General features: G+C 42.1%; 1 protein-coding gene across 4 annotated transcripts in view; it reads right to left on the bottom strand.

Annotated features, from left to right (window-relative positions):
• LOC124154296 overlaps window positions 1–25648 on the bottom strand; it is a 218354-nt gene that overhangs the window by 65252 nt on the left and 127454 nt on the right. For 3 of the 4 annotated variants that reach the window (XM_046527927.1, XM_046527924.1, XM_046527925.1), the window contains exon 2: window positions 4777–4827. The exons of the other annotated variant lie outside the window; for it this stretch is intronic. In XM_046527927.1, coding sequence (XP_046383883.1) covers window positions 4777–4827 — 51 coding nt within the window. The remainder of the gene's footprint in view (window positions 1–4776; window positions 4828–25648) is intronic. 4 annotated transcript variants of the gene reach the window in all.

The following is a 25648-nucleotide window of genomic DNA, read 5'->3' as shown; positions in this document are numbered from 1 at the left end:
ATAAAAGGTAGTTTCACTTTTCACAATTATTAACGTGCGTACGACGCATTAAATAATTGTGGAAATTTTCAACTATATTTTATTCCAATACGCGGGATTGGACACTAAAAAAACCGATGGAAGAGGAACGATGCGGCAACATAAAAAAAAGGGCAATTACATAATCTATAAATCCCTCCCCAATTTCTGAGCGAAGTCTAATGCGGGCAATGGGGACTGTTATCCTGAAGTTGTCCAAAGCCATTAAACCGTTAACTCCATCGTAAAGGAGGGTTTCCCAACTCCGGGCCTACCTCAACGCTTTTCCCATTAACACGATTTTTGTTTTGCATTCATGTCCTGTCGCGGGGAAAGAGAACTTTCGGTGGGGTCCCCGCACACCGCTCCTCGGCCGCTTCCAATGCCAAGGCTTTTGCAGAAAGCGCCCTAAAACGAACAACCAAGGACAGGACGTAGGCGTCAGCCGACAACACATCATTGCGTCATCCGTCACGTCAGAGAGAGAGAGAGGAATTATAACGCCAGCGTCAACCCGAGCAGAATTAAAAGCGACGCGAACCCATTTGGCACAGAAATAAAAAACACGAGTCGAATGGTCCCGACAGACCATTTGCATGACTCCACAGTGAGATCTTGAAGGATTATCACGCCCACAGATATTATTTTAAACCACTCTGCTGAAATAAGTCGAATCTTATATTCATGACCTTGATTATAAAAGAAAACATTGGATAATGAAACCTTGAGATGATTGCTATGCAGCCGAGACCTGGTCCGGAAATGAAGTTTTAAGTGAGTAGTATACTGAAATCATTTTCGACATGATTGTGACACTCAGCTGAGTTGCTTAAACAATAATTTTATAAGGTGCGATCTCTTATTTAACCGATCGCATTCAAAACTTATGGCTGTTTCCGCTGGAAGTGCCCATCTTGTAAATGACAACTTCAACATTTTGCGCCCGAATGAAAATTCAATCCAATGCTAAAAGTAAGAGAAAAGATATAATATTGAAACAATAAGGAAACATATAATGAATGCAGATTAATTCCCCACATTCTGATGTCAAAGGATGATGGTAGTACGGACGAATATGAAATGATAGTCCAGATATTCTAAGAATATTTTCTCAAAAATTTCCCGTGCTCTGATAGTATTCTCTATTTGAGACTCAGGATTAGATAAATATCACACTAAAAAAATGCTCTAATGTCTACTAGTGCAAAAGAATGTGCTTTAGAGTTGCGTTCCACTCTATCCAAGCGAGGAAGAACAACCACAACTCGTGCATTCATCTAGTTGCGGCGACACATTTTCCGGAAAAAATGGCATTACATGTAGAACAGAGACGCCTAGCAATCACTATCCAAAGTTTTAGCTAATTTTAAGCCTCAAATTTTACCTACTCTAGCAAACACGCATATTTAAGGCAGTGGTGATAAACAACGTAAGTGCAATCAAACAATACATTCATTTTACGATAACCATGCACTACCGCCGATTCAGTAACGCAAGCCTAATAAATATTGAGCAATCATTCTTTACCCACATTTGGATGGTGCAATCCTCATTTCAAAAATACGGAAACTTCGTTAGCATTAAAAAAAAAATTAATTCTACCCTTCCGCCTCATTTCAATAATGTCTGCTCATGAGATCAATTCCAGCGGCATAGTTCACAACGACGCCCAAAATACGGCGACTCACGTGTTTTTTTAACATACGTACTGCCGAAAATTACAAGATCTCATCATCAAAAGCATTAGTTTCAGATGCTATAAGAGCCCGCCCTATTTTAAACGAGTAGGGACCATTAAGCATGGCGTCTTCCTCCGATTCCGGAAATGTCATAGCATAATTGTTTACTCTTTTCATTTCAAGAAACCGACACCATGAAATTACGTAGAATTACCAAGGTTGAGAAATCTAGTTCACACAATTCCCAGAAGGATAAAAACTTCTTCGATGATTGAACAGGATTTTAAGTAGTATCACACATAATAGTATCGTAGACTTCATGGGTGAGTATGGAAAAATTGAAATGGAATGCGAAGTTTCACACGTTTACCAAACAAATTCAATGTTATGTGAAGACTTCTACAAATATATATTTACCACCGTTTATTTATGCCCTATATCCTTCATACTCTACCAGCATTAAGCACGCTTAATTTTTTTATTTTAACTTCACCACTAAAGAACCATGAGACAATCATATCCATCTAAAACAGTACCACCAATGGTATGCTTAAAAAAAGATACAAAATATTACATAAAATGAACTAAAAGATAAATTATATACACCAAAGATGATATTCGTTATGAAAAAACTATTTGACTTTGCCGGGAAAGGAAGTGGAATCTCCCGATTGCCAGTCGCCATAAGTTACAAAACCAAGCCATCTTCTTCTTCCAACGCTAATAATCTTTAGGAAGAAGGTTCTCTTGAATTCATGAATCCACATCTTCTTACTGCCGTTTTAAACGACTCATTTTACTGTACCACTACATCCTGATGCACAAAAGGCGTGGTGAAAACTGCATCGTATTCACTGATCAATTGAAAATAACAAACAATAAATGTACGGCTGCAAGTCATAAAAAATGCCCGTTATATTTTTTCAGTTATACTGGACTGAGGGAAGAACTGTATACATAAGAACACATTAAGTGCTTCGAATAAAGCGTACGTAAGGCGCTCCCGCAAATATTGCCCACCATGGGCGTAACCAGCGAGGGACAGGAGGGGGGGGGGGGGCAGCTGTCCCCCCCTAGAAGCAAAATCGCAGAAGTCTTTAAGCAAAATCAGTACTGAATTGAAATGAAAGTATTCAACAAATTTTCTATAAACCCAAGACAAATGATATGTATTAGTATAACGTAGTATCATATGTAACAAAAATAAACCTATTTTTCAAGGAAATAATCTCATAAACCAATAAAACGCTGTTATAATTTTCTTTAAAAGTTGGTTTCATTCACCTTTTCCATGCTAAAATGTCACAACTTGGCTTGCCCCCCATAGTTACGATCCTGGGTGCCCCCTTGCTGCCCACGGATTATGACAATAAGGCCCGCCACATCTGACAAAGCAAACGAACAGTCATAGAGGCGACTTGCTTCGAGATAAAGCTGCGTAATAACTCTCGAGCTTTCTTCTCGTCTCATGTCGTCTTGCTCCTTACGAGACCTCGCCGTTCCATTGACGAGGTTGGACAATTGGTACGCGGCGCGAGTCTGGAATTAAAAGCAGTGAACTTGAAAGGAGCTCTCTCTCTCTGCAGGGAGCGAGTAAAAAAATATATGAATGGGCTAGCGAAGCATGAGGAAGTTGGGGGAAGGAATGTGTAATATGTATAATCCTCGGGCGCGGAGGGAACACGGCTCGCGCGAGCGATAATCGCTGGCCCATCAAACGGGAAAGTTGACGCAACGCGCTGAGAAAAGCGGTCGAGGTGAGGCGGGCGCCGTGCGAACTTCCTTGCGATGGTTGTGATGTCATGCAGAAGGCGTCTAATCGGCGAGGACGGGGAAATACCAGGAAGCTGGGAGGAAAGCCGCGGATCCGCGAAAGGGGTGATCTGCGAAGGAGAGAGAGATGGCAAGTGCGCAAATTGTGCAGCTCGTGCAAATCTCTCGCTTGGGGCAGGAGGGAGGGGTCTCATCTCTTGACGATGCGAAGTTCATACAGTTTCAAGGTCGGAGGGAGCGATGACCAGTTTTCCGGTAAGCAACATATGCCACGCGCTATAAAAATACTCGTTAGCATGCCGCGACTTAAAATTCGACTGAAGTAATTTCCATAAAGAAGCAAAGTATGTGAAATTTCATGTATACATGGTGTTTCAGGAGAGATCTGCAATACTTGAGGATGTGGCACGGGAGACAATTTTAAGCATATATAGTCCATTAACATGGGGTAGCAATTCCTTAGCTACTCAGCCATGGCATAGTAACAGTTTTGGGTGCACTTTGTAGTCGCCATGAAAACGTTTTTTTTTGTACCAAGCCTATCCGAAATTTTATTTGATACTCTGGATTTTTAAAGAAATTAAATGATAAAGGTTGGACGAAAATGAGTGACTGTAATTGTCTGAAACAATTAATCTCAAAATGGGCATTACTCGCTCAAAGCTCTCGTTCAATTAAGCTCAAAGATTAATTGTTTCGGACAATAATAATTGCACATTTTCGTCCAACCTAAATTATGTATTGATGCATTAAAAGTAATGCCGTAAATAGCAAGAAAAAAATTAGAATCACGAGAAGAAGATTACGATAAACGACTTCCAGAGGTATTAAAAAATTACTCGATTCGGAAAACGACTCTATTTAGCTGGCATGCCAAAAAGCCAAACAGGATCTGAACGATGGCTGTGCGATGGTAAATGCTTTCTTTCGATATAGACAAAACTAGCGCTGAACCATACACGTATGTATCTATACAAGATACACCAAAAGAGAAAAAAATCATCATCATGCTATTATGAGACTCAGAACGCCGAATATTCTCTGATATATACAACATACTTACTTCCACAAAAACTGAAATACCAGGGCTACTTCTGGTCAATCACTAAATACAGATAAAATTAAGGCCTCTAATATAAGCTATTACAGAATATGTTTAGGGGAATTATTACCACAATTATTTCTAAAATTCGATTAATAAATTTCAACCCATGTTCCCCCGGCTTGCCATACAGGCTAGTTACCTGGCCACCGCTAAAAACGGCATTTATATTTTGAAGGTCTAAATTGCAAAATATTACTTTACCTGTATAGCAGGGCAACTCCGCATGACTCCGTGGCGCGTTACCGACTGCCACTGCAAATGAAATATGTGCATAAGTTTATTATAAAGTAACAGAGAGGAACGAGCGAATTCTGATCGTGAACATTAAACGAAAGACATAGAATTCGGTTCGCAGCAGCATGGAGCAAAATGGGATCAAAATACAAAAATACAATTCAAATTCAAAAATCGAAACCAATTATGGAGTTCGAAAGAGATTGCACTGAACAAAATGTGAAGGTAGACAAGAATGCTCTTACGTGCCTTCTGACTAGACCATATAAAATATCCACACACTGCCTTCATTACTACTTCAATTGCAATACACGGAAAATGCTTAAGTAGTTTTTATAGGCGAATATAAATCTCTGGCTATAAAATACGTCTACGTGGAAAGGCATAAGTAGTGTATTGGACCAGAGGTGCGTGATGTCTTACGTCATGGTTGCAGTGGCTATCGTATCAATCATAAGAGTTAAGAATTAACGTTAATATCCCACGACAATAAATTGAAACCCGCTGGGGGAAAAAAGTCGATCCTTACCATAAAAATTTGAAGTGGGATGCAGGAAATTATTCACATAAATATACACGAGGTAATTCACCCAAGAGTAAACATAATTGAACGACAGGTCACTAAGAGGTGACTTGGGACGAGAATATTTTCTTCAATTGGCCTCGATCTTTTAAATGGTGGCTACGAAAACACAAAAACGGTAGGGTGATAGACTTGGGAAGCGTCAACCTATCTTGAACCACAAACAAGTAAACAAAAACAAGTGAAACTGGCCCAAAGAGAGAGAAATGGGGCAGAATCGTAAAAGAATCGGAGAGGGCGCGCCATGGGGATTATCGTGAGAAGGGTTACGACGCCGACAAATGCCCCTTTTCGTGACGGGAATGTGATGGGAGACTTGGCCCCAGGGAGTATACGACTTGGCGTCGAAGTAGGAAGAAAGTACTATAGCATCTCCGGGCGGGAGAAAGAGCGAAGGAAGTGTGTACCATTCAGACGATGAAGAGGTCATGAAAATCGAGGAAGTAGTTGGAGAGGACGGTACTCGACGAGGACATACAAAAACTGGTGTATATGCAGCAAAAACGCATTGACGGCAACGGCGTTTATGTAAAGGAACCACAACAAAAATATCTGCATTTTCCCAGTAAATTTCGCTAAAATATTAATTTTTATTAAAAAATATACATCCTACTTTCTATACATCAGTCGCACGTAAATTCTGAATCACAGGACCACATTTTTCGTCCTCATCGCTCCGATGATGGCTCCCATAATCGCTGAAAAACGGCCGCATGAGGAGAAATATCCCAGGAATACCCCAACTATACGACTCTCCATCAATTTTTCGTCATTTTAGTATTATCCATATCATGCCGCAGCTGTAACCAAGCCAGTCTGTCCCCAACAATAATAAACGAATATTTAGCAATTTTACACAAATATAAATTTATTCGTATTTAAATTCTGTACTTTTCACCAATTATTTAATGCTACTGCGAGCGAGCCATTATCTGGTCTTGTACCATATAATGGCTCGGTGAGCCAAAACTCGTGGAAAGGATTAAAATGAGTGTAGAAAAGTACAACTACATTCCAATTCAATAAGTCGAATTTCCACTATATCACGCCTGAATCGGTTAAATTACAAATTTATTCGACCGGTTTCGAAGTACGAAATCACCTGGGCGTTCTGATTGGTGTGGTAGCAAGTGTGCTGGCTTCCCACCCCGTGGACTGGGGTTCAAATCCCGGCGGTAGCTGAGAATTAACAGAGATTGTCCCATCCCTGCTTGAATGTTTTGTGGAGGGCATTTCAAGCGCAACACTCCGTCCGTTGGATAGGACGTTAAACCGTGGTCTCCTAGGCGCCTTCCTTTAAAAGCAGGCTAATGCCGTCGGCGGGTTTCTCTCCATCCTTCCTTCCATACCCTTCCCTCATGGCGCGTATGACCTTAGTTGTCGGTGGCCTCCTCCAAATACCATACACCATACGAAATTACCAACGTGTGGAGAGTGCATCGTAACAGCTCGAATGAAACTACATATATATCAGAGGAAAATTGCCGATTCTTCGTTTATTCCACCATGCCATACTTCAGCGTCATGGTCTCTATAGTGTGTGTACCGTAAGTTGGCGCACGGGCCCGCGAGGTACCTAAGCCGCGAGCTAAGGAGGGGTGGAAAGGACGGACAAAAAAAACTGTATGGGACCGACACAGGTAGCTTTCGCCTCTCCCTTTCCTCCCCCGACGAAGGCACCTAGCACCTCTAATAAAATTATTAGCTTTTTTTTTACTTTCTCACAATATCTCAATGTAAATAGAATATTTGTAAAGCACTAAGAAAGTTAAGAAGAATGATATAAAACACGAAGTGCTCCGATCACAAAAAGCGAAATGGTCGAAAGTTATACTGTATGTTTTGTTTTAACTTCAAAACGTCGAACGTCTTCCCATAGAATGGACGACCGGATAGCGCGTGCTTCGACCTCTCCCGTTTGGCCGATTCGGGATCTTTTGAAATTCCCTCCTTCCCCACCACGTCCCGCTGCCAGAGCGCATTACGCGCCAGGGAGCAAAATAGCGTTCCACTCATCCCCCCCGCTTTCTAATTTTTCAATCTGATACACCGGAAAAGAGACCGAGTCACGAGGAAATTCGAGGGAGGACACTGCGAAATTCCATCTCGAATTACTATACAACAAAAACCGTCAACAGAAACATGACCGAAAACGAAGAAATAGTCAATGAATAGGCCTTAATATGAAGAAGTTTAGATGACATTGACTGGCAACGAGAAAGCGTTTCACGAGTAAATGAATTTACACTCATTCAGGATCAGGGGAGAGGAGTTATGCATGCCAAAGCACCTCGTGCGGAAAATCTTTTCGATTGCAATGGCTCCCTAGCTTCAAAAGGTGATGACTTCCAGTCACCGCGTTTGAACAATACATTTATTAATAGAAGAAGCTCGATCGAGAGGAAATATTAGAGCACAGGGTTTAGCACAATAAGTAGCCGCGCATAACTACGTTCAAACTAACCTAAGGCAGGAGCCAAGGGGGAGGGAGAGGTGGGTTCATTCTAATTATTGCAACAGTTGCAATGCGCTCGGTGTTTTTTACTCGTCTACACCCCGTCGACTTCGTTTGTTTCATTCCAAACCGTCCTATCAATCTTAAAGGGCGGAATACTTAAATAGTTCAACAAAAAACTTATCAATAATTGAGATAATATATGAGTTGAAATTTTCATCTGCAGAGGCAACACATGTATCGGAGGAGAGAAGGGCTTTCTAGGGGGTTAGTGAAACACATTAACGTAGCAACCGAACGGAAGAGAGTAAAAAATGTAGACATATCTGGCTAATATGAAAAATACCAAGAACCAGCCAAAGATGGAGAGGCTTAACTAGGATTGAACAATGGTTTTTATTTAGGCGACTACATAGGAGAAATATAGGGATAAACTGGAGCAATGGCGGTGGAAAAATAATAATCATCGTAAATGGCAAAACGAAATAAGATGGCGGCACAAAACGGGTTCCTCGGGCTTAGATAACCAATAATCGGTCTTCGCGAAAGTCCATGCTCGCTCGCTCAGGGCTCAATACCATTACAGGAGCTGCACCGCACCTATAAACATGTCGCACACGGGAAGAGAAGGGCTAGAACGCGTGGAAACTGGTTCCCTCCGCGGCGGTGACTCTGAGAGAGGAAGCGAGGAGCTGGCTCACAAAGGCGACCGAGTAATCGCACGCTTCGACAGTCGATATTCTCGGAATTGCTCCCCGCTCAAAGAGGAGGCAGCAGTCCGGGAAGGCACGAGAGAAAAAAAAACACAAGCGGCTCAAGACCGCGTCCCTGAGTTACGCCTAGCGCATCTCCCGCGGAAAAGGCATGAAAGCACCGATGTAAATGACTTTTAAGATGACGTAAGATTTCAAGTCTGCGACACACGAACCGGCTCAGTTTCGAGTTCATATCTTCATCCTCCTACGATTGCCCCTCTATTCTTTTTCATAATTTCTCCATCACTTCCCTTGAATCTTGATTCATACTCCAAATATAGTAACCGCCACTACATTTTTCCAATATAGAATTCATACAGATATCGATACATGTAGTAAGGAGAGGCGGTTTATATAAGTGTAATCACACGTTTATTTCGAAGCCTTAAATTCCCAAATAAGGGTCCACCACGATTTCACAATTTAAAACAACCTATGAGTAAATTCACAATGGTGCCCGACTGACTATAAAACCTTTGCGGTTTAACCTTTCACTTTATACCACAGCATAATATAGAAGCGAGAGGAAGAAATCTCTGCGCTGCTAATCTAAGGTTCCAACTACAAAAAGGAGTTGAGCTTGCAACACGAAAGTTATAATTAAGTACGAGCGAAATAAATAAACGCTAGGAGCCCATACATTGTAAAAATATAATAATAGACGATACGTTTACATATGAGGAAATCAAAGGAAAACATATACTCTTACAAACAATCTCATTTCACTGTAAAAGTCACAAATGAGAGGGGCAGGGTCAATTCGATTGCCTGAGCTACTTAGTAATTCCACGAATTATAAATAGGGTGTCCGAAGGCCTCACCCGGGATTTGAACTCTGGGATTTCTATTTTGTTGTTGGATACAAGGCGAGCAAAAAATTCTCTGGTTGTCATGTTAACCCTGCCACGTTAAAAGTGATCTTCCAAGCACAGGCTAGGTCCAGCTATGACCATTACGTGACTATTGACCACTCATACTGAGCAAAGGCTAGTTATGGTTCCATTTGCTAACGTAAACGATCAAAGCACAGACAGTTCCACTGAGGAGACAGCAAAGCGACGTGCATCCGCTCTCACTCCTCTGCGGCTTCGCCAACCCGACTCCGCCCCGAGGCACCACCACCGATCGCACACACCTCTTACGGGGGCGATCGGAATGTCCACCACCGAAAGGTTTTCCCGCAGCGAGAGTTAAAAATATATGTGTAATCTGCGAGAGAGAGCGAGTGCGCAAGCGAAGCAAACCTCTCGCCGCTACACTACCGCCACTCGGGCACAACAGCTGGTCCAGCATCGGAAAATAAAACGCTCGGTACAATCGATACTAAGACGCGTTTCTTCAAAGGTCTCAACATTCTAAGCCTCAGTAACCAATGCAATCATGGAACTATAAGAGCTACAAAAAAAAACAAGCGGCTAAAGACCGCTTCCCTGAGTTACGCCTAGCGCATCTGCCGCGGAAAGACATACAGGGAGCGATGCAAACGACTTTTAGGACAGTGTGTGATTTCAAGTCTATGACGCATGAACCTGCTAAGCTACATCCGCCGATCTTCGAGTTCATATCTTCATCCCCCAACAGACTCTGCCCTCTTTCGTAGTTTCTCCCTTCTCTTAACTTATCGTCCAACTAAAGTAACCCTTTCTACATTTTCTAATACAGAATTCATTCCTATATAGATACATGGAGATGACGATTTATTTTCAAAGGCCTCCACTCGTCCACAGTCCAAATAAAAACAGATGAAAATTCATGTTATCTCCTACAAGAGAGGAGTGGGATGATATCCAAGAAAAAGCATCCCAGTACCAGAGCTGAGGCATTATTGAATTCTAAGAACATGAACCAACTGCATTGTTCAGACTGCGGTCAATGAGATGGTTTCTACATTTCACGCCTCTCTCTGAGTCATCTTTTCCACACAACGAAATCGCTACGCTTCATTGCTTTCCAAGTTTCCAATTCAACTCTTCGGTGTGCAACACACAAATTATGAGTAATTTTTCAAAAAACAATATGAATTAAATTCCCGCATCCAACATGAAAGAACCCAGACTAAGCTGAAATAAAGAACGCTTTCCCGTACAATTGCGAACCAATCACCTGATCTCCGCCAAGTGATGACCGCATGATGTAGAATGAATAAGATTGCGCCTATGAAAACCTTCAACACACTCCATGTAAAAGTGAGGGAGGGATCGCTTCATTCTGGGGTCTTTCTCTTCCTACATCCATTCGCACTAATTCCTTCGCGGCTTCGAGGTATAAGAAGTTCCTTGCTGTCGTCCGCTTGCCGCCGCCCAGCCTGCCGTCTTGTGCCGGGGCGTCAGCGGGAGGGGGAAGGCTGCTTGAAGGAGAATAAGGAGGGGAGGGACTCCTCCAAACCAGCGGCGAGAGAGAGAGAGATAGAGAGAGAGTACACAGGGGTTCCCCCGGTTTAGCCACTCCCCTCCACGACCTCTTCCTCGCCCCTTCACGTCCTTCCCGCCCCCTCCCTCTCCTTACAACCTCCCCTCCCTTCTACCACCCCCCTCCCAACTTCTCCTCTCGGCCAACATTCCTGGAGCCTCGTCTGTCCTCCACGAAGGGATTCCCTCGCCCAAGCGACGTAGTGGCTCGCGCATCTGTCAACAGATGGCGGGCGCGGCGGCCTATCCGCCTCTCTCTCTCCCTGCTCGGCGCGGCGGCGGCATCCCAAATGGGAAAGCCCTCGGCAAGGAGAAAAGAGAGAAAGAGGAGCTGGTAGCGTGGCTACGGCTAGGATTATTGCAGATGGGGAATGATATTATACTCACGTATTTCGAGTCCACTTGCAAGGAGTTGCACATTGACAATAGAGAGAGAGAGAGGGTAGCCAAAAAAACCTTTGGCTGCTCCTGTGGGAAAATGTGTGGAGGACCTAAATACCGTAGCTGTTTACATTTCTTTCACGTCAACATCGCGCCGACAACATTACAGACTTTGCGCGACGTGTCACACCCCATGCTCCTACAAATAAAATAGGCTGGAAAATAGACTAATAGAGAAAATGCGTACACCTGAATTGAAAGTTCATTTATAAAAACAAAGCCACCCGTCGGAGGAAGGAAAGGAAAAGATGACAGGCACAACTAGAGTATGATCAGGGGAGTTAAAGTAAAACTAGAAGAATACTATTGTTTAACGAAAAACAACTGTCAACTGAAAATTCGCGAAATACCTGTATTCTCAATAAACAGCAAGGATGACAATCAAATACGGACTAAAATGTGATAACAAATTTCCAAGCATAAATACTGTCGCCTTATTGATATGAATAAATTATTAAAAGAACTCTATACTCAATAAACCGCAAAGGATGACAAACAAATATATGGATTGAAATGCGATACCAAATTTCCAAACATAAATGCTATCGCCTTTTTGATATAAATAAATTATTACCAACCGAACAACCACAAACATCAAGTAGCTATCAGGAAACATCTAGGATTGGACTCCGGCGGCGGCAAAGGCTGCTAAAAACATAATTGATCACGGATAACTGTTCCATTGAAATAATATTATCCCACTACCATCTCGATCAAGATAACAGTTTCTAAATATATCTCACTTCTATCGCCATAGTTTCGAAGACAAGGAAAAGGAAGAAACTGTTCGGATAAAATAGGAAAGATTTTTCAACTAACGAATATTCCATCCGCCTACTTATGCTATGGAATTTAAAGAGGGAAAAACTGAAGGGCGAGTACCCTAAGGAGGCAAGCACTTGACTACAGAGAAGAAGAACAATAGAGTAATAGTGAGCTCGGATGGGAGAGGAAGAAGAGACGGTCTACTGTAAAGTAATCCTAACACTAATACCAACTATTATCTCTAACTTGAGAGGACAATCAGAGCCAATTCCTAAAAAATAAAACAGCTACACGATGTTTGTTGGAAGTATAAACGGGAAAGAATGAGCTAGGAGACTGAACAATATTGTGGATCAAGTGCGGACGAATTGGAGACGCGAAATAGGATTTGTTCAGCACGGACACCGACCGTGACGGTCGAATTCGGGAAATAAAGCAGGGAAGAAGGAAATATATATTGGACAGGAGAATGGATAGCTATGGACCAATCTCAAAAGAGAGGGCCAGAGGGAGAGGTCGAGGTGACTTGGAGGACAGAGGAAGGAAGACTGGAGGAAGATGGCAAACAGGCAAGAATATTCGCTCAGAAGATTAGATGAAAGTTGGAGAGAGCCCTCTCGGACGCGAAGGAAAACACTACGATCCACTTACAGTGTTCCCCGCGGGCAATTTGAAGGACGACTTTTCCAAGAGAGGATAGCCTCCGACTCCAAACAATGGAAGGGAATACGGATAATGGAGGAGTAAAAAGGAAGTTTTTCAGCCATTTACCTCGGTCACAACTAAACGAATTCTCCTAAGACAACCTCAGCGGATGGATTTGAAATAAACTTGCTTCGGCTCTCGAGGGCTGGATCAAAGATGAAAACATTGCATCGCCAATTTATGATTATGGGAATATCCATACCAGACCCTTGAAACCGAAATAAATCTCGGGCTTTGTCAAAATAAAATTTCTTTGTACAAATATCACCATTGATGAAAAATTTCTCGGGATTCCCACCGGGTGTGGTATTGGGTTAATTCTCCCAACGTTTCAATGGCTGAGTCTGCCATCGTCAACAGGGGTTTACTCTTAATGGTACTTTTTTACGGTACCAATACCACACCCGGTGGGAATCCCAAGAAATTTTTCATCAAACTATACGCCGGGAAAACGTAAAATTTTAAACATCACCATTGTTTACGCTAGATAGTTCGCTATCAGTTTGAAGCGAAGAAGTTAATCTTGGTTTTAATGGAACAAAAATTTGAAACGATGCTAAATATATCCGGTTAAAAATACACCAATGTACACGTATTTCCCGCAGAAAAAGTCGCTCACTAATTTCAAAAGCCACCTAAGATTTTATCCTTTCATTCTCGTCGTCTGAAGAATCGAAGTAGAACCGAGAAACAATAACATCATCGAATGTCACCGTCATCGAACATCGTAGAGTACATGTTTGATCTAATGCTGAAGCAAACTAGTGATCCCATAGTCACAGCCCGAATCATGAACTTTATACGCACAAAAGTCTTACGTAAATACCAAATACCAACCATTAAATAGACGTCGATTTAATGAATCTTCGGAACGCAGTGAATTTTTTTGGCATTCTTCCGCTATTTGAACAGCGATAAAAGTGAAAATTAACAGCCTTCGGTGGTACATTGGGCGAGAGTAAACAAATGCTCTTGCTACCGTGTTCAGAGTTCAATCTGCCGTGTAAACAAATACCAGGTCTCACATCAGAATTACGTTGAAACAAACCATTTCTACAAGCCACTGAGAGGAAGGCCTTGTAGGCGTTTATCGTTAAATCATACTCGTTTAGAGATATGCCCTTTCATATAGTAGACCCCCGCTTTACGTTGAATTAGACTTAATACGGACTCCACATACAATCTGAGCTCATTTTGCGCGCGCTTTAAAATTTTCAGATTTCACCGATTTTATTTCTACTTGCACAACATGTAAAATTATGTGATTCTACACCTTATGTTGAACAGATTTTAAACGTAGCAACAGTTGCATGTGATCTTCAAACATACCTCATCTGGAAATAATGCAGATTAAACATACGATGGCATTCGCCTTACGATCTGTCCACCTGATCGGACTAATATCTTAAAACTACGCTCTTCTGTACAATTTACAATTGAGGCAGTTGGACCTAACATCAACGGGGGATACTGACATCTTTATATTTTCACGTGAGGATGGTTTTCAGCCAGTCGTCACGGGCCGCGCATGCGCAGCGCCGCTCATTGAAAATAGTGGTTCCAGATAAGTTTTTTCACGACTCCTCATGAAAACGTTTTGATACTGGAAACAATAATTTTCCCCCTAGCAACGCATCTTCTGTTTACTTAATCGAAGGACGTATCTTGTAAAGAATACGTTCGAAGCTAATAATAAACAAACAAGGCTGCCCGCGGCCGCTAAAGAAACAACAACGAAGCGAAGCGCGCAAGATTCGAGAGAAAGGGAATTCCGCTGTCTGGTCCCGCACTGCAGGTGACAAATCTCTCCCCCGCGAGGAGTAGCGCACAACGAGGTTCGCCAAGGCACCACCGTGAGCTTAATAAAGTCCGACACATGTGCTCAGTGGTGAAGGGGCAGAGTAGAGAGAAGGAAGTCGAAGGAATGAGTACATACATACGTGGGGAGACGACGTGGAGGGGAAGACGACGTGGAGGAGGCAACTCGCAAGCCAACAAGGATGGGGGAGGAAGAACAGGGGGACAAAGAGCGAAAAAAATATGAAGATTCAGGCCTCGTGCACACGACTAACGTGCGTACCAACGTTACCGATGAAATCCATTGAACGCTGATTCTTTCATTTACAGCCTTAACTCCTCCGAATGCTCCCTGCAGGAAAACGAGCAAACTAAAACAGATTAGTTGATTTAACCTAAAAATTAAGATTATCCGAGGTATTCGCTTTGTAAGTTTCAGCTTCAAACTTTTCCAACAAAATATATGCTCACTTTGATCATTGATGCACTCATTATTCCTTAGTACTAATTGTTATCACCTGGTTTCCATTATCTATCAAATAATCACCGATTTCGAAGATTAATGACACCAAGTTTCATAACGTAGAGTCTAATTATTTCAAAGTCTCAAATACATTGGTTTTTTATTTCATTAAACTCTGATGTAAAGTCAATTAATCTACTAAAGACGCACTTTCACAAAGATAGGATATAAACAAATATTATCGAAGCATATTAATAACGGTAAAACGTTAGCATCTATTCTTTCATCTTTGCGGCTTCGTATTGTAATTTCCACACTGATGCCAGCGCCACGACTTTGCGGGTTGGCAGGATTGGGAACTAAAAACTACGACGGCGGCACATGCTCACAATTTGTTTCCCGCTAACACGAGGTATTACTTAACAAGTGCTAAGTGTTAACAGTAATGCGGCAATTGAAGATATTATCCTGAGCTCTGCGGAACTGGGCATTCGCGGGGGAGAGGGAAAACAACGATGCACGGGAAGGAGAGAGAATGCTCGTGTGGGAGGATATGGAAGGCTGTATTATACACACATGCGCACGGAAAAAAAAGGTTCGCAGTGAGGGGCGGAGGGAAGTCTTCTGCGTGGAGAAAAAGAGAGATAGCGAGATCGTAGTAAGAGAGAATGGCAAGCGGAGTTCTGGGAAAAGAGGGAGGGGGATGATGGGGAGGGAGGAGAGACAGAATGGGCGGAGGAGAAGCCATTCCACCCACAGGCGCCAGGGGATGTCCTCAGATACTACTCTCCCCTCCGTTCACAGATATACACTCTCTCTCTCCCTTCCCCTAACAGCCCACTCCCACCCCTCTTCCTGTAGGCTCGGCGTTGCCAAGAGTGGGAGGGAAACCTACAGCGTTGCCGTCCCGGTCCGCCACACCACCAACACCGAACCCGCTCCCTCACGCACGCACACAACTCCCGGTGGCTGGTCCGCTCTTGCTTGGCTTGGCTTGCAGGGGAATCTGGCCGCCTGCTCCACCCCACCCTCCCCACCTCCTCCTGCTCCTTCCCCCGCAGGTCCTGCAATAACTCCCCTACCCCTAACACTTCACCACTGATCCGTTCACGGCGCCGCCGTGTGCGTGCCAACGTAACCCATCGACACGCATTCACTTCGCCACTGCCCGTGAGCTAACCGTCGCAACAGCCAGCAGCATCCAGCCAAATGAAAATGGGAACGATATAGTAGGATAAATGCACTCCCAAAGGATTATGTACAGGAATTCATTCCCTCGTGGGCATTATAAGGCCATGACAAATGTAAGACCACAATCAAAACACTCTCAATATACTTGTATAATTTTTGAATATCTTAAAACACCCTCTCCATTGCCGTTACTGGCTGGTGTCGCAACATTTCCCACCAGGTACCAACTGTGAAGGCTTGAGCGGTTCGTATTTAATTGAAAGAAATAAAATATTTACTAAAAAAATTGAAAAGGCTGACTATCCGCCCCAAGGCTTACGGTATGAAGATTTTAGCCATGTAATTTTTTAGAAAAATACGATTACAAAGATTCATACGAAACTAATTTAATTGATGGGATTTTAAGACGCTATATAGATTCACGATGCTAGATGCAAAAACACTTCCAACCTAATACAACACAAGTAAACTAATTTTCGGAATTTTCATATAATGGAACTAATATATACACTTCCAAAAATAGTAAGGTAAGGCTAGGGAGAATAACTACTAGGGGCATGAATTAGCAATTCCGATACATATTCTTAGTGTGTGCTTATTGTTGGCATTAAAAATACGAACATGTTCGGGGAAATTGTCACTATGGCTTTCGGTATTCCTTTCAAAAAGGCTTAAAAAAATTGTGATATTAATCAAGAAAAAAATTCCAAGTCACCCAGCAGGCGAAATAAATGTGGTATATTTTTCATGACATTTCCCAGATCAAAAAACACACCGATGCAGGAGGACGACAGATATGGGAACTAAAAATCACGATGCAACGACCGCGCGTGGCTTTGGGAGTTCACCACTTACGACGCGAAGTGAACGGGGCGGGGCGGAGAGCATAACACACACACATATGCACGCAACACACTTCACTCGCGGGAGCAGAAAACCCGCCCTCAACCGCTTTCAAAGGAAGAGAAGAGCTCACCCGCCGCTGTAACCCCCCCCCCTGCCCCTTCCCTTCCTCAACCCTTGAGCAGAACGAGGAGGGAAGCTACGACTCTGTTCAGTGACAAAGAAAGAATTGAGAGAGGGAGAGGAAAAAAAGGTGAAGGCACAACCACGAGAGGCCAATACCTGGAGGGAGGGAGAGGGAAGACGCGTATTCCAGGAAGACCCTGGCATCGTGCTGGAACCACGACAGCACGAATAGGAGAGAACGATTTCTGCCTTCTGCGCATGCGGTCAACGCTGTAAAATCGAAAATCCAGGTGACCCACCACCTCCGTGACATGGAAGACCGCCGATTCCCACCATTCGAATCGTTGCGGTGTTTGTTTATATCGGCGTGAAAACTTTTAAATTCCCATCTCATATTCAGAATGAAGGCTGGAGAAGTAGTATTAGGCCATCATTTACCACTGATTTTTAGGTTTCAATTTTCTCAATTATTCCGCGAAAGAACATACGAGAAAAAATAGAGAATGCGAGGTAAAACAAAAACGTAATGACCTCGTGTGCACTGGGGATTGTTGGGAAATTAGAGAAATAACTACAGAGTTTCATCACTTTGCCCCAGTAAACGGACAACACTTCATGGATTACAAGATATTTACGGGGTATAATAATATAGTACGGGGCGGACGGGTCCCGTTCGGATCTGCATGGCTATTAGTTGATTTGTCACCGAATTTAAACGGCATTTTCTTTAAATACATGAATCAGTAGAGTATTTCATTACACATTCGTACAACGATGTTTTCATGTTCCCAGCCAATAATTAACTGTTTATTCTATAAATCATGATAACAAAGGGGACAGAGCTCCTAATAGCGAACCCATCAATCACGCATACATTAGAGCAAATTTTACCGTAATGCCGCATACAGGAACATGTCTACATAACATACATCATAACATATTTCCAGTCACTACGTAAATTATTACGTCGGAATTGTTCAGAAGCCACGTGGTTCTATTTACGGCCTCAAGCTTTCGGTTACTGCGCAACCACGCCGAGCCTTCTGTTTACGCTTCCTCAGTGTGAGACTGGAACACGGCAGGATCCAGCTATATGCGAAGAAGGGATGGAAAGAGGGAGAACATCGATTTACAAGGGCACACACACACGCACGCACGCCCCTCCCTTCCCCCTGGAGCGCCCTCAAACCCTTTCGCCCCTAAACGTCATCCGTTCCCCCCCCCCTTTACCCCTTTAACCCCTAGCGCGAGCGCGGGGTGTCCCCAGAGCAGCGCGCGCGCGACCCCCTTCTTGTCCGGGACTTGCACCCACGCGCCACCGGGCGGGGGAGGAGGGGGGAGGATCCTAGGGCTCTTTCAGGCGCCACCCTCGTGGACCCCATGCACCAGGGGACTGATCCGGAGCTTGGGGGTGGACTGCAGAGGAGGAAGATGAGGCTATTCCCACGAGCACACGATGTGCCGTAAATATCACGAGGCATGTTTCACTGTCTCAACCCAAAGGTTATCACAAGGCTGATATTCATGTAGATACACAAAAAAATCTAAATTTTATGTACATCTACATGAATAATTCAAACAATCGAACGCTTGTATTTGCAGATCGGCACAAGAAACTAAATAACATTTGAACTTTCACACTCATACGTATCTTTTTCGACTCGTATTGATGTTTTAATGCATTTATTATTACCATATATATATTCCACTGTGATGTAACTACACGCATAATCTGTACTATTTCTTAGGTGGCCTTGCCACAAAGGTTGTCAAAAGAATGTTCAAAATTATATTTTACGAATATATTACAAATAAATTATAAAATGAAACGCTTATATTTGCAGATTGGCAAACTAAACTAAATGAAATCGAACTTCCACACGTTGATATAAATCTTTTTCGATTTTTCGAAAGGGAGCAACTGGCGACGAAACTGAAGTCTGCAGAGCCATTTTTTGACGGAGGTATAGAGAACCCTTAATGCTTTTATGTATTTAATATTACCATATTATTTCGAATGTATGTTACTATATGCAATCTTAACCTATTCTTAGGTGGCCTAGCCAAATAAATTAATAAACCGAGTTATATTGCACGATTACGATATTTAGCGTCACGATAAGACCTTTCGACGCCATCAAATTACGATGTTGTCGAAGGGTCTCATAAATCACATCGATACAAATGTATAATATCGCGATATGGAATCTGTTATGTCCGCCTGCCAAACCCACGAGGAAATACAGCACCTAGATTAACAATGAACCTTTTTTTCCTCCGCCAGTTAATCAATAGAGGCCTAAGAGCTCAATTAACTTTATCTACAACATCTAGAATTCCAGTGGAATACTTGCTCAAATAATTGATTCTCTCCTTCGCTAGTGACTGGAGTCATAAACGACGCTATGGCTCCAAAACCACAGAGTTGGATTCCGGGTCACATTTTCAGGGTGTTGCCCTCGTATTAAATTGCCATTTCCCCTCCGGGGGTCACGTTACGTGTCCCAGAGCGGTAAAATGTTTACCTCCCCACTTATGTAAGCGCAGAAATCTCGCTAATGGGTATTGAACTAACATCATGCGACATCCAGCTAATGGGTGACTGAACTTGCGCCACTCAATTCCGCGTTTATGACGCTGGATGGAATTAATAAAACCGTAACTTTCCCAAGAACCACACATGATGCCAAAGGCACACCAAACGGATTTTGTCCATACGTACGTGTTACTCTGGAGTTGGGCAAAATAATCGTAGAAGACGAATCTTATCTACATGAAAATAGTTTAACAGGCAATATGTATAACAGGACTCACATAAATTATATTTCCCTTCTTCATATGGACTACGGAAATCACATAATATTTGCTAGTCATACCTATTGGTCCCTTTATTTGTCACAAGGGTACAATGGTGGAAGTACTCCCGCATTGATTAATGAATAATGTGATAACTTCCGATTTTAGAGGTTATTTTAAGGTCATCTTCCAAAACTATTTTACTAATAACATTCGATTCATTCCACCATATACTTTTTCGAAAGCGTACAGACCTTTTGACGTGCAATAATCATATAGTGAGGTTGTTTTACACGGGATTTATTTATTAGCACGAGCAAGGACATTCCTATGCACAGTTGCACCGTTCAAAAACGTCAAATAGAGTGGATTACTGTTCGATTATTCAAGTGGAGGTCGGGGCAATATTTTCATTTATAAAAACGGCTGTTGAATATTTGTCGGTTCAGAAACCCTTTTCGCATGAGACAACTTACAAGCCACATTACATACGAATTGCCTGATTCTGGAAAATAAATTACGATTTGAACCAAAGCTAATTTAAACATTTAATATTAGAAATGAAGGGAAGCATAAACTTTCATAATTGGATAATAATAAAATTAAACTGATAAGTACGGATTCGTTCATAAAACAAAATGTAAATACTAAATCGCAGGAATTCATTATCAGGGAGAGGAAATTTTCTCGATTAAGTCACGGCCTAAATTAACTTCCAGAAACAAAGAGCAAATTCCGGATGCTGTGATTTTAAAAATAACTCATCAAATGCGTAGGTTTTGAAAATTTACGCATGGTGGCATTCCTATTCGCTGACGAAATGAATCGAAATGCTGTCTGATTCGAGCAAATTTAATTCGCTATGCATGGATACGCACGATTCTACGGAATTTCATATGGCTTTCGTGATATAGCGCGTATCGACAGAATACTAAATGAAACAATAGACTTCTCCCAAGCACTGGGCTGGATTCCTATGCGCCGACGACGACCGTAACCATAGGTTTCACGTAAACGCTTATACGAAGAAAATCGTACCGTATAAAGCAAAAGGGATGTTATGGAATCCGCATACTCCTCCCTTGAAAAATAGAATCATTAGAGGCGCCAGATAGAGTATGGAACGGACTTGACCACCCACCCTCCACTGATTAAACTCGAAAAATAAGAAGACTCGCACGTTATGCACAATTTTATTTTAAATTATTGCCAACATGTCGAATAAATTGTTAAGAATCATTGTATTTCTTGAATCACGTTAGACATGTGGAAAGTCACCAACGTCATTTCCCGCTGCCGTCCTAATACTATACGAGCTGCGAACATTTCTTCCGCCCTCACTTTTTAGCGAGTTTTCCTTGACACCACTGACTTATACACTGACAATGAGCGACTCCCTAAGTTCACTAATTTTAAATTGAGTAGAAAGCGATCTTTAACGATGCCAGTGAATATTTCACTTTGAAACCATTGTAAAATTACTTAAAAGCAAAGTTAGGGGAACAAGAATTTCATATCGTTTATAGGGTATTTCGTTGCATCCAAACCAAAGGATATATATTACACATAAACGCGGGAATCATAATATTGCAGGGATGAGATTTTATTTTTTTAACCGTATCCATCAATGAAAAATGTCCTAGATAAATAATAAATGTGCGAATAGAATTTACCGAAACACCTAATGCTAACACACAATGGATAGCAATTGTCGATACAATACAATTTGTAAGACTAATTCTTAAATCATGCATAATTCTGAGATTTTCGTGACTGCCAGATAGTAGCAAAGCACATGACTACGATTCTACTGCGTAGGCAACGACCCCACAGGGCTGCAATCACGTTCACCTCGTACCTCATTGACCTCTGCTTCCCCCAGGTCAAGTCCCCATTTATATATATACACACACACCTATTCCCGCGCCCCTGGCTTGGGGATCTATCCGCGCTACTACGGCAGCACGGAGCGAGTCACTCGCGCGGGGGTGGTACTAGGATGGTCTATAGGAGGTGGGGAAGTCGGGAGGGGGGGGGGTTTGGGAGGAGAGGTATGGTTGAAGGAGGGGGATGGTGATAAGCGTAGTAGTACGCACGAATCGTAAAGAGCGACTGTTCCCCAGGACGACGACGAGAGGGGAGGGGAGAGGGGAAGGTAAGGGGCGGCGAGGGGGGGGGGGGGGTGGAGAGTGAAGAGGGAGGAGGGGAGGTCGGCGGGTTTGTTTACAATTCGGTTGATCGATATTTTGAAAGCGAGAGGGGTGGATTCGGAGGGGAAGCTCTCTTGTGTGGGAGGAGGAAGGGAGCTCCCAGTGAGGAGGGATTTTAGCGATGAGAGAGGGTTGGAAGGTTCCGCGTTGAGGTTCTCGGAAAAGGGATGGTCGCCGAAGCGGGGGAGAGGTAGAGAAAGAGTAGGGATGGGGAAGGGAAGAGAGCGGGGTAGAGGTTTTATCTTTTTTTTCTTTCGAGGAGGATGAATAAAAAAATAAGGAAAGGCGCACCTTTTTCGTTTTTTTTTTTTTGCGGGCATGCCCCCCTCCTCATACAACGCGCACGCATGGGCGAATTCCGATTTCGCGCCCTCCACCGACTGGGAAATTTCGGTCGTTTTCCATCTCGGGGCCGACCTCTCGCGCGCGCGCTCCCCCGTTTACACGTTCCGTTCCTCGAAAAAGCCGCGAGGACGAGGAAAAATTTGACTCACGGAGGGCGTCTTTATAAGACAGTCGCTTCCTCTTTGCGTCCTTGTCTCGAGGAGTTTCGAGACGGATGCGACTCGTCAACTGTTTGTTTCTTTCGCCGTTTGTGCCCCAGAGAAGATGCCACAGAAATGGAAACATTTAGAGTGATAAAAAAAAACACGAAATATTCACACGTTGGGTCTACATCGACGCAGGACAAAAATACGAGCATAAATACCTAATATAAACTCTATTTTGATGACGGGAGGGGTTAAATAAGACACGAAGTTGGACGAAGTCAATGTAATGTACAGAAAGTACACTTTTATGAAGCACATCGCCATTATATAGAATCACAAATTACCTATCACAATAATCAATTTATTGTCCACTGATGTTAACATTTCTTTATTAAAATGTTTTATTGGCGGAGGAATAAAAGCATTTGCCTTCCCAAAAAAATGCACCATGTTGTGGCTATCCTAAATTTTTTTCATGAATATAATATTCCTCGAGCAGTTTTGATGCAGTACTGCACACCATAAAGTTATGCTGTGAGTTTTACGCACAAACTAGCAGTTAGATAACTTGATTGGATAATAATTTTATTTGGCAGGGCTGTATTTTTGCGCACTCAATTTCGTGAAGATTGACAGCAGAAAGGCATATCATTGATCAGAGTTCGATATACCACCAACTTTCTAGGTTAGCATCAGAGATACACCTGAAAGCCACACGGATTCCATCAGCACATGCATGCATGCATTCCCTTACACTCGATAAAAAATGAAAGCACAAAAAGCTTTCCCGACATCCCAGCGTTTAAACGCTAAAATTAAGGCATGGATAATTAATATGAAAAACTGAAAAACGATTTTAGCGATTGTTTTTATTTTTCTTTCAATCGCAATCAATAATTTGCGAACACAAATTCACAAAAGACAACTCAAAATAAATAAGCAACTTTCAACATTGTATTCTGAGAACACAAATAATAATATGATGATAAAATTGACGGAATAAAGCAAGGCAGGGTAACAAACGAAAGAAACAGCAACGCGATATATATATTGCTCAAGGGATATAGCCCAAGGTAATTTTTACTCCTAATAAAATGCATTTGAAATAGACAACCTTGTTCACCATCGAAAAATAAAAACTAAATTAAAACAAAATAAAGACCTATGAATTTATATATAATTTTCCCCGCCATACCTGACCTACGATATTTTTAAGGCATCCAACGAATAGTTAATAGCCCGAAACCATTTGAATACAAAAGTAGTTCCCTTGCCATTACATAAAATCCACGGCGAAACACATGGACGCTAGAATAATGGGGGGAGATATTTACAAGAAGATGGTCAGAATATGCCGAATTCTATTTCATTACTATAGGTCATGAGCCGGTAAACAAAGAAATCAAGTAAGTAAAAATGTTTGCAATTTCCTCAATTTTTAACATCGAAAACTACTTAAAACGCACATCGACGAACATCGCATAATAAACAAGTCAAAATAATGTTATAAATGCCGATGAATTTTACCTGAAGAAGGCGTTATTTGCCGAAACAAGGTAGCAAATTTACACATAAACCCTGCCTCCTACTTCCACGCATCGATTTTTTCTTTAGTTCAGCATGCGGGCTAATATCCATTATGACTCATTTGCCACAGTTACTCTATCCCTGCTGTTCTTACTGTTGTGACCGTTTCCAAAAATGCGCTACTCCTAATTTTTCAACCTAATAAAGAGCGGCCAACTGTTGCTAACTAAAAGACAATTATCTAAAAATTAACTATCCCTTCTTGGATGCACTGAGCCGAGACCTTGAGTATCATTAATTTAGGTCCAACAGAGTGACCACAAAATCTATTATAAATAGTCTGACCTTTTAATCTTTACATTTTTTAATAAATTGGAAATGATTTGCTCTCCGTTGATGGGTGCTGTGTATTACTCACTTATTTTACGAACGCCCAAGAACAGGAAATTTTCAGACACAAGTGATGACTCAAGGGTGGCACTTACCTGAAAATAGAAGAAGACAATATTAATTACAAAGTGAAATAGAAATGACGAATAAAGAAGAATTTACGAATACTCTTTTAACTCAATTACTTACGTTAAACTTATTGGGTTGCAAGAAGGGAATTAATGATAAAATTGAGAATCAAATATTCCAATGAAAATACAATAGCTTAGAATTTTTTAATGCATAAAATTCATAAAGCAAGTTTAGTTATATATTAACACTAGAATTTATCAACTATGTATATGATACAATATACTATACAATAATGCAATAAATATGCAATAAGTATAAGTTTCAACATTTTATGCATGAAAATGGAGTTGAAAACCCTTAAAATCAATCGCCTAAAACCAATACTTTTCCTTAGTAATGATAATAATAAGGCGCCCTATCAATAGAAAACATTTGACGTAATATATGAGAGTAAATGAAAGATCGTAGCACTTTTCCACAAGAATTTTTAATGCGTACAACGCGTTTCGGCTCACTGAGCCATCATCTGGTACAAGACACTTGATCACATGTGAAGATCCCTTTTATACCCTTGAGAAAGGAGGGGGGTTAGGAGAGGACTTAACATCTTTGAGGATGGGGGGGGGGGGGTGGTGAGAACGGGTGTACAGAGTTGAGACAATGGGGAAAGATACAACTACGGAATATGGAGAACCCAGTTGTATCTTTCCCCATTGTCTCTACTCTGTACACCCGTTCCCACAACCCCCCCCCCCCATCCTCAAAGATGTTAAGTCCTCTCCTAACCCCCCTCCTTTCTCAAGGGTATAAAAGGGATCTTC

This window comes from Ischnura elegans, chromosome 2 (genome assembly GCF_921293095.1).
Source record: "Ischnura elegans chromosome 2, ioIscEleg1.1, whole genome shotgun sequence".
Taxonomy (NCBI): domain Eukaryota; kingdom Metazoa; phylum Arthropoda; class Insecta; order Odonata; family Coenagrionidae; genus Ischnura; species Ischnura elegans.
This window is presented reverse-complemented; position numbering and strand designations above follow the sequence as displayed.